Consider the following 14,782-nt stretch of genomic DNA (forward strand, 5'->3'; position numbering starts at 1 on the left):
TGATTGCGGTTGGAGTATAAACATAGCATTCCAACACACTTTTGGTTTCTATGTGATGCATCGCACCTGCACGCAAATCAACAAGGGTGTGAGATTGACAATTGTGGGCGTGTCAATCGGTCAGTCATCATTCCACAGATTAAAAGGACATTGTCAGATACTGTTTTTATGTCACCAATCACCACGCTGTGTGTGTGTCTGTTGTTTTTGTTTGATTGTTTTCTTTATTTGGCTACGTGTCTGCTTATGCGTTGCCTGCATGTGATGTACGTCGTCTACGCCGATTGGTTGTCGCCGACGAGGGACGGACTGGGCTCACGTGGCCCTTCAACGTAACATTTTTTAAAAATATAACATAATACTCATTATGGCCTTTGTAAAAACGTTTTTTGGGGGGAAAAGTGGGGTAGCGCACAATATGCCCCCTTTAACGCGAATTGAATTTTAATTAATTATGATTGCACGACTCCGACGTTATTCAGAAAACCGTGTTCAGACTATGAGGGCGCATAGAAAATAGAAAACATTGAAAAGAAACAGTTTGACTTGATTTCTGCTTCGATGCATTTGCCCTCCTTGCATTACATTCACACTTGACACACATAAAATCACTAAATGAATTGCCTAAAATTTGATCACAATAAGGACCCCCGGTTTGAGTCGTGTGTTGACCAATTTGAACAAATGTGTAGCTGGGTCCAAATGCATTGGGAGACAAACGATGATGATTTCGATGCAAGACAAGTTTATTGGTATAAGCACCCTTCACACACAAGGCAGGTCCATAGTGCTTTTCAGAGGTAAAGAAATTGTGATTCAAAACAAGATTACGTGAACATTTCAAACACAAGATAAAATCCTAACATCGAAGTAGGACGAATTGAAAACTGTAAAATGACACAACGCAGAGCTTATCAAGTTAAAATCACAAAATAACAGCAAGATGTGGAAACAAGAAATGTTTGATTTATAAAAAAATATATCACCAGAACGAATTTAAAAAGACGACGAAAAACAGTGTGCAACGGAGCTAGCAATCGACCCAGTAAAGGGCTCTGAGATATTCACAGCATTCTTACAAATAAGATGATTTGCTATGTTCATATTTTTGGATTGTTTTTGATATCAATGTTAGCATTTGACATGCATAAAGTGGCGACAGTACGCGCGGTGTTGGATTTTCATCAGATGTTTGTTTGGTGATGGGAGTGTCTGCAAATTTCCTGGCGTGGTTGTCGACTGAGTGGGGGCGGTGTGGGGGTTGCGTGTGCTTAGCGTATCTGTCTTAAAGTCTCTAGGTTCCGTGTTGGGATCTTGGTTAAGGCCTTGTTCTGAAAACACGCTTCTCACCGAAGACAACTTGCAAATAGGCGTTATCTGTCAATCTTCTACCAGTACTTTGAGCCCCACGGCACCCCCCCCCCAAACTTGGGCATGACACCATTTTCTATTTTTCATGATGCGGCAACCTCAAACTATGTATTGCTGCATCTGCGCTGTGGAATTCTATCAGGGATTTGAAACCCCCTAAAAAAAAAAAAAAAAAAAAAAAAAAAAAAGATTTTCTACCCCCCCGCCTGTCATGACCCCTTAGCATTGTCGTCACATCCATTTGGGCACCCCCCGATCGCAGGCAACAGTCATCCATCTATAGCGGTGTTAAAATGAGATCACAGAGAAAAACCGTCAATCCAGACAATGAAGCAATTGGTCATGTTTGAAATGGTGGTTTGGAAGAAATTCATCAAAACAACTTTCTCCATGTTGAAAAGAGGTACCCGCTTGATACCGGATAACAGAAACGAAACCATATCCTCCAAGTGATCGGAAGTGAGTTTTACCAACAGACCGTTTCGGACGTTTTTTGTAAACAATGGGGGCCAGGGTACTTCCGGGTGGCAGAAAGCGACTGAGTTGGGACGGACGGGGAGTCAAATCTCCATCATGGGGAAGGCCTTTCCTCACAGTTCTGTATGTATAAAATCTTTGGTTGCGATATATTTGAGTAATCAGCTCGACATTTCACCGTCGGAATACCGCATCTGCGCCGTTAATCCGAGCAGCGGAAAAGTTCGTTATCCATCGTTTTTTGGTTTGACTGCCAGTGAGTCTTCTGGTTGCGGTAGTGTGATTGTCGTCGCAGGGTGAGCGGTTAGGTCCCACCGGTGGGCGTTAGCATGTTTCAGACCACCCGGTCTGGTCGACGTCCTCCTAGAGAGTGAAGTCTGTTCGGTTTTGTGGAGGATTTGAGCACTTTCCAGGTGAGGTAAGAGTCTGTTCTTTTCAGATCGAAGCCAGTCCGGTTCCTTGTCTGCAAGTTCCCCTGACATCTTCTCTAACTCTTTGCACCTTCACACTGGGTGTCCTTCCCAAGGTTCAAGGCGATATTTTCGGTGTAGCTTCTCAGTAATCTAGGTCATGGACATCTCTCAAGTGTCTTAAAATGTTTGCGGTCGTAAAGGGAAACGCAGAAATGGACAGCGAGGCTTTTCTCTTCATTTTTAGTCTGATTGCAAGATAAACCAGTGAGCAGTCCGTCCGTGTCACCCATTTCAGATTCAATCGGTCAATCAACGTGATCAAACTCTATCGATTTGTTCAACACCGTTTACGAGCTAATGATTGCTATTTCTTAAGAGTTGTAATTGTCCTTTCGACGTCTGTTCCTTTTATCTACGGATAATTCTCTTACATTCAACACTTTTTACATCTTATGTCGTCTCATTGACAGGGTGGTTCAAAACCTTGGCGCAAGCTAAGTAATAACACAGAGATTGGCTCCAAAGTGACCCTTTCAAATCGTTTCACCTCTAATATAAACCCTCTGGATTTTAAAGCTCACCTCTCGAATGTCCTTTAAACCCTGACAAACCTCACTCAAGTCTTTCCGCTCTTGCTGCTTGTATCCGCAATTTTCGAGGGATTTGCCGTTCCCTCGGCTTTGCCCCCGGTCAGGTCGCCTTTGCTGCCTGCGTGTGATCCACACACAGCTTTTAGGAAAAAATGGCCCAATTGGTGCCACGGGTGATCGTGTGTATCGCGGTGCACCTCACCTGTTTGGCCGCCTCAAATAACGCTTCGGCCTCAGACGGGCCCAACTGCTGGACCAACCTGTACAGAGCACCGTCTTTGTTCTGAAGAAGGTTAAACGGGCGATCCAACTCTTGTATTCTACCCTCATCCAGCACCTGTAAGCAAGGAAAACGGGGTGCTGGCTTGGGCGTATAGCGGGCCGGTTGGTGAGCTACGATAACGTAGCAGGAGGCGCGCCTCGGTTGTTTTGTCGGACGCTCACCAAGATGCGGTCGCTGTCTATGATGGTGTTGAGTCGGTGGGCAATGGTGAACACGGTGCAGTCTCTGAACTCCCGTCGGATTGTGACTTGGATCAGCTCGTCTGTCCTGCATGGTAGGGTTGAATGATTTTGAAGAAAAAAAAAAAAAACACAAAAAAACCCCCATAATTTTTCGCCCCTCAATATTGCCAATGCGATTTAATAAGCAATTGTTTTTTCAAGGTTCTTGTCGTATTTTTTTTTTTTTTTTAACAAACAATCAATGAATCAATAAGTATTACAATTGTAACCCTAATAAAGCTGTTCTACCTTGCCAAAACAACCGACACGGCAGGACAATGTTTCTGTTCTGTTTCTTTCTTTATTTAAACAGCCTCGCTCCAATACACACTCTCTCTCTTTTCTTCTTCGCTCATGAAAATGTGCCTAATGTACTAAAACACAACACTGTAGCATGTTAGGAAAACAATAAGTACAAAATAATATATGCAATCCCCAAAAAATTTAAAAAAATAATAAAAAAATAAAATAAAATATAATTTGCCAACTAAATCATGTGTTACGCAATAAACAATGTTAGATTTATAATACAGTATATACTTTGTATATGTTTTGATCTTATCGGTTAGGCTTATGCAAAAATAAAGGCAAATTAATCATGTATTAATATGAAAAAGTTTTTTTTTTTTTTTAATCTACTCCAATTAGAAGTTCATTTAGCACTTTTAGCACATTACAATCTCACAAGTCTATCAAACAAGCGTGGCGTAAACATAAATCAGCAAATCCCAATTCAGATTACAACAATAATTCAAACAAGTGGTCGGGCACCACTGCGCTCCAGCCCATAAATCAAATACTGGATACTCTCTCCACTAACTCATTACTAATGACCAGGTGAGAGTGTACTGCATCACCAATCCTGAAATCAGACGCTATTTTTATGATTTTATTTCTCATGTATTTATCTTCAATTTTACTTCCTGACGCCGTTTTTGGGTAACCGCAACCCGTTAGTCCCTCCTACCTGGGGTCCACGTTGGCCGTGGCCTCGTCGATGACGAGAACGCGGTTCTTCCTCAGGATGGCTCTGGCCAGGCACACCAGCTGCCTTTGACCAACGCTGAAGTTGGAGCCAGACTCAGCTAGGACCGTCTCCAACTTGGTGGGGAGTTCCTCCACCATGCACTTTAGCTGCACCTGTCGGACATGCCAAAACATGGTCAGGACAAAGTGCCAGTGCGCGCGCGTGCGTGCGTGCGTGAAAGAGAGTCAGCATCTACAGAGGACAAGACCGATATTTACCTGCTCCAAAGCCTTCCACAGGTCAGCATCTGTATGCTGGCTAAAGGGGTCCAGGTTCTTCCTCACAGTATCAGTAAAAAGCACCGGGTCCTGGTGTACAGGGGTACAAAGACCACAACAAAATGACTAACAATTTCTACATCCCTCCCCTCCTCATTTCATTCTCTTTTTTTAACTTGATCGTTTCCTTTCAGCCGCTGCTTACCATCGAGAATCGCAAGGTAGGCACCTTAACATACACCCTTACACTCTAAAAACAGTTGGGTTAAAAATCAAACCATTTTGGGTCATAAACGGACCGATACACAAATTGGGTCAATTTGACCCACTTTCTTGCATTGTTTTGTAGAAATCAGCCTCTTTTTGGGGTGGTGTTTTTTTTTGGAAGGAAGCTAAATTGACCCAAATTGTGGATTGGTCCATTTTTGACCCCAAATTGTGTTATTTTTAACCCAACTGTTTTTAGAGTGTACGTTTCATTATTGTTTATTTTAGCAATCAGGTTTCACTCATGAGAACTAACTAGCAAACACCTCACCAGTTTTTAAGCACAACAGAGACCCTATTTCACGGCATCTTATTGCCTATGTTGGTAGAAAATTAGAGAAAGCTGCTATAATTTAAGGGGAACATGTCCCTACAAAAAAATCTAAAACAAGAACAAACGTTAAGCAAATATGTGTTTCTGTAAGAGGTGTTGATTTGTGGAATAATTTAGACACTGAACTGAAAAGGTGTGAATCTCTTGGTGTGTTCAAAAACAGGTTCAAAAGTAAAGTACAAAAAATATATATAAATCAGATGTAAATTGGTAAATTGCCCAAATGCCGTAATTTTTGGAAATGTGTTAGATTGAGTGAAATGTAATGTTATAACGATATGTAAATGAGTCAGAGTGTGTGCTTATATACTGCATGTATGTCCAAATGTGTAAGTATAGTTGCATAAATGAGTACGGTATGTTTATATATGACTTTTTCCGCTTTTCTTTTCTTGTCGAGACACACTATATAAATGGTCAATCATTGTATTCATTTGAAACAAGTCAAAATACACAAAGACCAAGGGGTAGGACTTGATAAGTCCTTTACTTCTTCCTACTCCCTTTTGAACATACAAACTGTGTTTAATGATGAACAATTATGTCTCCTACACTTTATTATTATTTACTCATTTTTTGTAATTGTTATATCGTCCATCCGATTGTCTTTTTGTTATCTGTTTATATGTTCAATAAACAAACAAACAAACAAATCAATTATATCTATATGTAAAAATAGAGCACATCGCGAGAGTAAAACCTTTCAAATAGTTGATAGTTTTGTAACACTTTGACCCTTGTTATTTTTCACTTTGGTTAATTTAGTGTTTTTGATTATACAAGTACTCTGTTTGTTTTCTTCTTTTGAAAAAGAAGTACTGTATTTTCTGGACTATAAGCCGCACCTTTATATAAACCGCACCTATCTATGTTGAAAAATTAGATATTGACTCAGGGGCAGAGCCAGAACGTGTCTAATGGGTGGGCCTGGAAAAATCAGGGTGGGCCTGAATAATTCTCTCACTGAGCACAATCCTCCGGTCCCGACACATCGTATTTTCAAATAAAATGACAAACTGAATAATATGAAGTTCAGATCTTCCTTAGACAACCTCAATGATGCCATTCTTAATATTCAATAAAATAAACACAAATTCAAAAATTATTTAAAGGAGAAGTCAACCCAAACATATTTTGTTCAAGAATATGTTCTATGCAAGCCCACTAGTTGAAAGAGGGCATTCTGATGAATATTGCATTTGTGGAATAAGTGTTATTCCACTCGTTATTAGCCATCTCTGGGGGTGGCCATTTTGTCACTTCTCTCGACTGAAAATGACATCACAACTGCTCACAACGACCAATCACGAATGACCTGTTTTCTGAATCTGAGCCGTGATTGGTCGTTGTGAGCAGTTGTGATGTCATTTTCAGTCGACAGAAGACACAATGGCCGCCCCCAGAGATGGCTAATAACGAGTGGATTAACACTTATTCCACAAATGCAATATTCATCAGAATGCCCTCTTTCAACTAGTGGGCTTGCATGGAACATATTCTTGAAAAAAATATGTTGACTTCCACTTTAATAATAATTTACTAAAAATTTAAAACTATATATTTTGAAACTATATACAATGAAAGAATAATACGTGAAGCGTTGTGGCGTCTTTAAGCGCCGTCTGTTTGGTGTAGTGACCACCGTCGTAGTGTCGTAACCCATCTGTAAGCGTCTTGGGGGCGTTTACGCATGTTGAATCGGCGTCGCCAGTCGTGACATTTGGTCCCTCTGATTGGCTGTTAGCTAGCAAATCAGCGCGCGGAGCACCAACGGGAAATGACAAATGCGGAAAAACAGTGAGCACGCCTCCGCTGCCTTAATCTTGCAAGCACAAGAGCGAGGATTGACAATGTACGTTATTTCACAATACCGTGTCAAGAACGTGATGGTTTATTTCGCGTGGGAGTTCATCGTGAGCGAAGAATAGAGCCGAAAGCATTGTTTACGTTTTTATAATCAGCCGCCGGCCAACAGCCTTCCGGTTGGAGTTTTCTAACCATGAGAAATGGTGACTACCGCCGCCGATGGTATGGAAGGGTATTACATCTAATTCATGCGCAAAAGGTACTTTAACGGTCAGCGTCGCTGTCTGTGTATTCCTCCAGCGTGACGTGCCGACAGCCGGCCGGACGCCACAGCGGGGCGAGCGTCTGTCACTGTTGGCCAGCGTCTTTTTGATGTAAGCTACCTGAGGTATGATCGACATCTTCTGTCGCAGGTCGTGCAGGCCCAACTCAGAGGTCAACACGCCATCTATGAAGATGCTCCCTTGTGGCTCCGCCAGGCGGAACAGAGCCGCCACCAAAGAGCTTTTCCCGGCTCCTGTCCGACCCACAACGCCCACCTGACCAATGGAGCGCTCTCATGACGTTTCACGTTTTCTCTTGGGGTCTTTTATTGGCGTTGACAGCAATGGGAAATTTGCATCACCTTCTCGTTAGGGCGGAAGATGGCATTGATGTCCTTGAGGATAAGCGGGCTGTCGACGCTATACGACAGATGCACCCGGTCAAAGGTAACCTGGCCTCGACTGGGCCAATCGAGAGGAGGGCGCGTCGTGGTGACCCAGGGCGCTTCGCTCTTTAACTCGGTGTACTCCACCACCCTCTCTACCGATGTCATCTGAGGACACGGCATTTGATATTAAACATTGACACTGACCTTGTGAAAATCCATTTATTTGCATGCTGGGCAGCATATACCATGTTCTCTAACTCTGCACTTTGCCTCACGGTCCACTGGAAGTTTCCGACAAGGGTCACGGCGTACGTCAGCACGAGGCCCACCTCGCCGGCCTCCAAACCTGACACAAAAAGAAAGGAATACAAATAATATAAAGCAATTTGAACTATTTGTTGGTCACCCCACGTCAGAGATGGGGAACTTGAGTCACATGACTTGACTCACCAATTTTTTTTGACTTTGATGAAGTAATCATGAGATTCAACTCAGACGTCAACTACATCATTTGACAAGTGATGCCGGCTGAAAATCTGCATGTTCAAGGTAACATGCCATTTTATTGTTTTTTTGTTGTTGTTTTTTTTTAATGAAAGAAAACTTTGTTTTTTTTTTGGCAACCCACCAGCAGGCTACACTGCAGCAGGCAGAGACCACCTCACGACTTAGTCCAACCTCAGCCCACACTTAATGTAAACTATGACTGATGTACAAGTACACATCACCATCATGACAATGTTCAACAGGATAACAGTGGTGCCTTGAGATACAAGTTTAATCCGGTCCATTACCACGCTCGGAATCAAAACAATCGTATGTTATATCTTTTTCCAGTGAAACGAATTGAAATGCCATTGATTTGTTCCAGCTTACTAAAAATAAATCTTTATAATAATAACTCGACAATACCTAATACTATCATACTTGAAATGTATAAATATGTATAATAACATACTGTTATTAAACAGAATGTATAGATTTAAACTGTTTCTGCATCATGATTCATTCATTGAGGCTCCTTCTGTTGTGCAGGACTTGGCCACCGGGGGCAATATAACACCACCGCGGACAAAAACGAAGAAGAGTTAGTTTCATAACTACTGTAACCGACACAGCAAGCTGCTGTAATAGTCATTTTTCAGGATAAATAATGTTGTATTGTCTGTTTCAGAGCCGGGCGTCACCTAACTGCCACCGAGTTCCCCTCGGCATATTTAAACAACCAACGTGGTCCCATTCGAGTCCGAGTCAGCCGAACCGTGTCGAGAACCTGACTTAACCTGTACGTCACACGCAGGTGCCGCACTCCCGACACGCGGCCGAGTAAGGAAAAAATGAAAAATCAAATCATTGTTTTTCTTTCGCCGATCACCACGCCGTGGGTGTGCGTATGTTGTTTTGGTTTGATATTTTTTTCTTTGTGTGGCGGCGTGTCTGCGTGTGATGTAAAGATGACGTTCTCGACGCCGACGAGGGACGGACCCGGGCTGGTCTTTTAATTAAACTCTGGTCTGTTTACATGTGTTACACCTTGATGTTATTTGTTTGCTTGTCTCTAGCGTTTTGCCTTGTTTGTTAGCATTAAGCTAACCAGACTTTTCAGTCTGTGATGGATTTGATTCCTTTTAGTTTTCTCATGTTTTCCTCATGTCCCTCCTCATGTCTTGTCTGTATCGTAAGGTTTTTGTGTCCACCTGTTCTCATCCGCCCGGTCCCTCGTGTCTACCAATCAGCGCTACTTGTGTCTTGTCCTGGTGTGCCTTGTTGCTTCTCCTGCATTTAGGTCCCCATCCATGCCAAACCTTGACATACACTATATAACATCAACGAACAGAAGACCGTATTGTCCCTGTTTAGACTATTTACAGATGCCAAGAAGGTCGACACACAGCCGTGGATCCTTAATCAACCACACATGTGTAGAGGGTCTAATGCAGGGGTCTTCAATCCTATTCCTCGAGGGCCGGCGTCCTGTCTGTTTTCCATTTCTCCCTTTTGCAACGCGCACCTGTGTCAAATGATTAGTATCGTTGTCCGGCTTGTGCAGACCTCGCTGATTACCTGATCATTTGAATCAGGTGTGTTGCAACAGGGAGAGGTAGAAAAGCACGCGGGACACCGGCCCCCGAGGAACAGGATCGAAGACCCCTGGTCTAATGTGTCCAAAAATGATTCCCCTATTCATCTATTCTCCATTTCGCACCTTTCCTGCACACTTTCAAGGTGGCCGAGATTCCCTCGTCCAGACTTCTGACACACCCACCATTTTTATTGTGGGTAGTTTAAGGCACACCTGTGCTCTAATCATCGTGTCTAACCAGCATCTTGCACCCTTGCGAGGTGGGATGGATTATCTCGGCAAAGGAGAAGTGCTCACTGTCAGACTGGTTTGTGAACAATATTTGAGAGAAATGGTGCTATCGTGTATATGGAAAAAGTTTGTATTTGCGTTTATATTTGTATTGAGTGTACAATGACTGTATTGTTTGTCATCGGCACTTTAACTCAAAAGTCCATCAGCATGCGGGAATGCTCCTCACAGATGAAAAAAGTCAGCTGGCACTTTTTTTTTTTTCACCGATTAATATGATATAATGTCGATGTTTGGGCAGTTGGTATACGGGCCAGGTTAAAAAAAAAAAACGGTCTGAACTGATGTCTTGTATCTTGAAGAACCTGTAAGCCGAATGACTCGTATCTCAAGGCACCGCAGTACGCGACACCGATCGGCGAAGACAGTATTTTACAGTATCCTCACCCTCTCGGAGTAAAATGCACCCAAACGTTGCTACGGTGATAAAGACGGAGCAAATGCTGTCCAGGCGGAGGGCAAACCAGCGGGAGGTCATCAGGAAGAGAAACCACGCTTCTGAGAGCAACGACAACACAGTGGAAAACACGCTCCGTGTATCCACGCATGAAAACGCGCACACGACAGAAGAACCTGAGTGTCGGTCTTGGTACGAGTCGAAGGCTTTCGTTAATCTCTGCTCCCCTCCGAAGGCTCGGATGCTGCACAGACCCTGGAGGGACGATGAAAGATGGGAGAAGACCGGGCTGCGTGCTGCAAGGGAAGACGGAGAGTATCACTGGAGCGCCGTGCGAACCGGCACGGTCGCTCCAAAGCCTTGACGTACTTGTGGACTCCAGGCGTTTGATATCTCTTGACGTCGAGAGGTAGTAGCGTCGCAGGTACAGGAAGAGGAAGAGCAAGGGGGCGATGGAGACCAGGAGGAGCGGGATGATGGAGGCCGCCACGGCCAGAACGCCCACGTTCTGCAAAAAAAGCTACGACGCGCACGTTTTTTGTTTTTTTTCCAGCAAACTGCGCCAAAAATACGATTGACTTTGGCCTAACCCAGGGATTCCCAACCACTGTGCCTCTCAGATGATCAATTGTGCCACAGTAAATGATCCTATTTCGATTTGTTGGCCTGGAAGTTAAAACCTTTTGCGATTAAGCGTGTATAAATGATGAATCTGTGCCGATCCATCTATGGTAGCGAAGCAGATGTGACAGGGCTCTTCCACTAGATGGCAGAAGGTACTATGAACTTGTGTATCCATGTTGCCATTCATGCGATACAAAGCAACAGAATAGCTCGGTCTTCAACTCAACAGGCCTACATTTCACATTGAATAAGTCAATTTGTGATCAACAATTATTTTACATTATATTGTAATACAATACATGGGAGTTTATCTTGTTACATATTTGAAATAAAAGAAAAATAGCACTTTATAATGGACCGGGTCAACCGGCGAAAAAGCCGAAACTTGCGTGCAAATTGGTTTTAAAAAGTACACGTAACCCAAACAGCACGCAGTACAGTAGCGCCTTGTGTGCCTTAAAGGGGGCGTGGCCTAGTGAGTGATATGGTGTGCTCCGACTACAACCGTTTGGCTATTTTCCACATCCGTGCCATGCTCCTTATGTGCATTTTTATTCTGTATTTGTGCATTTAAACGTCTGAAAGTCCAACGGCAAGTGTGTCTTTCCTTTTTTTTTTTCCACTTCACCAGAGTGGCGGCGCATCTTGCGATTCCAATTTTGGCCCGCACGTCAGAGCGAAAAAAAATAAATAAAAAATGGTCAAGAAACGGCTCATTACCTGAAATACTCATAAATTGTGACACTCGGACTTGGCTCAATAAAGGTTGGGAAACGCTGGTCTAACCCGATGACTCCTCACTTGATAAAAGTCCACAAAGGTGAGTGGTAACAGGGAGTCCATCTGGCTGATATCCTTGGAAAAGCGGTTGAGGATTCTTCCTAGCATGCAGTGACACAAGCAAACTTTTAGATCAGCCTCGCAGCTGAAACAACGGCATAATCATAAAGCGTGACAGCGCCCCCTGTCTTTCATGACATGAGCTGTCAAAAAGCTACGCGTGACCCGAGGCACCTTGAAAGATCTACATTTCCAGCAATTAAGACGAGGCCTCAAGGTTTCACCTATGGGGTTGACATCAAAGAAGTGGACTGGGGTGCGGAGGACGGCATTGAACATGCGGTTGTGCAGCGTCTGAGTGGATCGCACTAGCCCGTGAAAAATCACTAAACTCCTGGCATAGCCCAAGATCACGGCGGCTGCGGTCAAACCTGCACAACACAGAGCACAGGGATGGGAATGGATTTGAATTTGGGGAAAGAATGAAATAATATTAAGGACGGATTACATTATTGTTATCTAGTTGATATGATTACAGTATACACAAATGTTTCTGAATAGTTCTGTGCGATATGGACGAAAATGTTATACAGCGCACCCCGTGGGATATGGGCCGGGCCGACCTAGGAATAGCGAAAATCTGCAAATTATTATCGGCCATCATAATTGCATAGAAAAATAAATAAATACATGAATTATTCTTTTTTTTTTAATGACCCCAAAAACGCTTGAATAAGCAGGGATATAGTGCCAATCAGCGTTTTCCATGAAAATACGGGTTGCCGCTACCTTAAAAGTAAAAAAAAAAAAAAATTTATTGGGTGCCTAAACGCAAATAAACGGAGGTCCATTGTAATCCCAATAACAATGCAAATGGGTGGTTCTCAGAAAATATGGTCCGCCTCGGGCTGCAGATAGTGACCCACTTTTTTTTCCTCTTTAAACTCAATCACCAGATTTGACTGTTTCCAATATTGCATACACTGTATACTGCAGAGATAAAATAAATAATCTTACTGAAACCTCTGCTGTCGTTTGTGTGTGAATGTATTTTGATCAGTAAAAAACAAATTGCCATCGGGATTACTTCTGTGACACGCTGACACCTCCAGTATACTCTCGTCATTATTGTGGGTGGGTAAGTGTATGGGGGGGGGGGGGTTCACACACGGATGCACGATCAGGAGGTTCAAAGGTGTTCTCCGATTGCCCACGTCACACACATGGCCAACTACATCATCCGAAAGGGGAAATTGTTACAGTTTACGTTCTAATGTCACGCACGAACTCCGGCGAGTCGAATTTCTGTTTCCGCATGTCACGCACGGCGTACTCAGGCGTGCGCGCCGTATCATTCTGATTTTAATGCAGATTAGGGATGCGCAAGGATTGGCCCAGAAAACACTACGTTCCATCCCACGCGCACAGTTAGACTGCGCGAATGGAACGAAGAACACTTGCGTTTGGAACGAATATAGTGCCCCTGTACCAAGTTTTCTGAGAACCACTCATAACTCGATTAAGTATTTTCTTGAAATTAAATGAAATGAATGACTATATTCTTAACCCTTTTCTCCATTTTTATAAGAAAGAGAAAAACTATTTTTGGGATAAAAGTTAAATAAATGAAAAAAAACCCAAATCTATAAGTCGATTTGCGGTCGATCCATCTGTTAAACCAATGCAAAAAAAAATGCAGCCAAAAAGCCAAATCGCCTTAACGTTTTGTGTATGGCGTATAACATGTAAATTGGGGGAAACGTTTCTGGACAAAAAGAGAAAATAAGAATTTTTGGACTAACCAGAATAAATGCCCAAATAAAATGGAAGACTGTTGCCTTGGTTTAAGCCAGTCTCATTGGCGCTTTTCTCAACAGTCACAACCGTGCTGGTGTTGTTGAGCTCATCTTTGGCCCTGTCCACAACAATACAAAGTCAACACGTGGTAACATAGAAGATTTAGTGATGTGTTTGTGTGTAGAGGCCGGGCCACTGACTCACCAGAACACCAACCACCAGTCCTGCAGAATATATGCAGCCTAGAAAGAAGATCGAAGACCCGCCAGGTGAACATTAGCTACCGGTATATGCAACTATATACAGCATGTCACAACTGGTACTACAAGCAGCAAAAGCTAGCCATCTCAGGGGTCGGCCATTTTATCACTTCTGTCAACTGAAAATGACTTCCCAGTTTCTCAGGGCTCAGGTAACGACCAATCATGGCTCAGCTTCAGAAAACAGGCTAAAAACGGGTGGATTTTGCCGGATTCCATAAACGCAATATTAATCCGAATGTCCTGTTTCAACTAGTGTTCCTGCATAGAACATATTATTGAAAAAAATATGTTTGTGTTGACGTCCCTTTAAGCATGCTTTTTAAACACATTGTTAAAAAATGATATTTTAACACAAAACACTATAGGGGTCATTTTCAAATAATGTCGAAATGTCTCTCATGGTGAAATAGCAATGCTTGAAATCCTATTTTCAAAAAGTTATTGATTGTTATTGATGAGAATTTTAGGCCATAGTAGTAGTGGTGGGCATTTTACTAAATTTTGCTGGTCCGTCATTCTTCAAGCTGATCCGAATTGTAATTGTCAGTTGGTCAGTCCATCAATCAGTCCGTCAGTAGTGCGTTGGTCTGTCAGTCGGTCCATCAGTCCGTCCACCCACCCCAAAAAAAACACGTCAGCAAAGTGAGCGTCCGTAATTGACGGACACGGTTAGTGACGATTTCTCTTAACAGCCGAAAATCAATTTCCGTCAGTGCTTAGTTCATCATTCTTAAAAAGTTATTTGTCAATCGTCAGCAAAATGGGCGTCCGTCAGTGACGGACTGACGGACCGGACGATCAGTCTGACGGAATTCCCACCTCTGCATAGTAGAACAGACGTCAATAGATCATAATCCACGTAAAGTATTAATACACCCACGTGTACCA

The 14,782-nt window shown here is 42.9% G+C and overlaps 1 protein-coding gene across 4 annotated transcripts in view; it reads right to left on the minus strand.

Moving 5' to 3' along the window:
- Nucleotides 1-728: 728 nt before the first annotated feature.
- LOC147153773 (ATP-binding cassette sub-family C member 4-like) overlaps nucleotides 729-14,782 on the minus strand; it is a 51,353-nt gene continuing 37,299 nt past the window's right edge. For all 4 annotated transcript variants that reach the window (XM_086036077.1, XM_086036076.1, XM_086036079.1 and 1 more), the window contains 15 exons: nucleotides 13,836-13,873; nucleotides 13,637-13,749; nucleotides 12,119-12,265; nucleotides 11,856-11,935; nucleotides 10,800-10,950; nucleotides 10,607-10,726; nucleotides 10,421-10,531; nucleotides 7,905-8,005; nucleotides 7,633-7,824; nucleotides 7,391-7,546; nucleotides 4,601-4,690; nucleotides 4,323-4,495; nucleotides 3,296-3,401; nucleotides 3,054-3,188; nucleotides 729-2,969 (listed from right to left, as the gene is read on the minus strand). In XM_086036077.1, the coding sequence (XP_085892203.1) occupies nucleotides 2,952-2,969; nucleotides 3,054-3,188; nucleotides 3,296-3,401; nucleotides 4,323-4,495; nucleotides 4,601-4,690; nucleotides 7,391-7,546; nucleotides 7,633-7,824; nucleotides 7,905-8,005; nucleotides 10,421-10,531; nucleotides 10,607-10,726; nucleotides 10,800-10,950; nucleotides 11,856-11,935; nucleotides 12,119-12,265; nucleotides 13,637-13,749; nucleotides 13,836-13,873 (1,731 nt within the window). In that variant the 3' untranslated portion in view covers nucleotides 729-2,951. The remainder of the gene's footprint in view (nucleotides 2,970-3,053; nucleotides 3,189-3,295; nucleotides 3,402-4,322; nucleotides 4,496-4,600; nucleotides 4,691-7,390; nucleotides 7,547-7,632; nucleotides 7,825-7,904; nucleotides 8,006-10,420; nucleotides 10,532-10,606; nucleotides 10,727-10,799; nucleotides 10,951-11,855; nucleotides 11,936-12,118; nucleotides 12,266-13,636; nucleotides 13,750-13,835; nucleotides 13,874-14,782) is intronic.

The sequence above is a fragment of the Filicampus tigris genome, chromosome 1 (genome assembly GCF_054856515.1).
Source record: "Filicampus tigris isolate MCC_2025a chromosome 1, RoL_Ftig_1.0, whole genome shotgun sequence".
Classification (NCBI taxonomy): Eukaryota; Metazoa; Chordata; class Actinopteri; order Syngnathiformes; family Syngnathidae; genus Filicampus; species Filicampus tigris.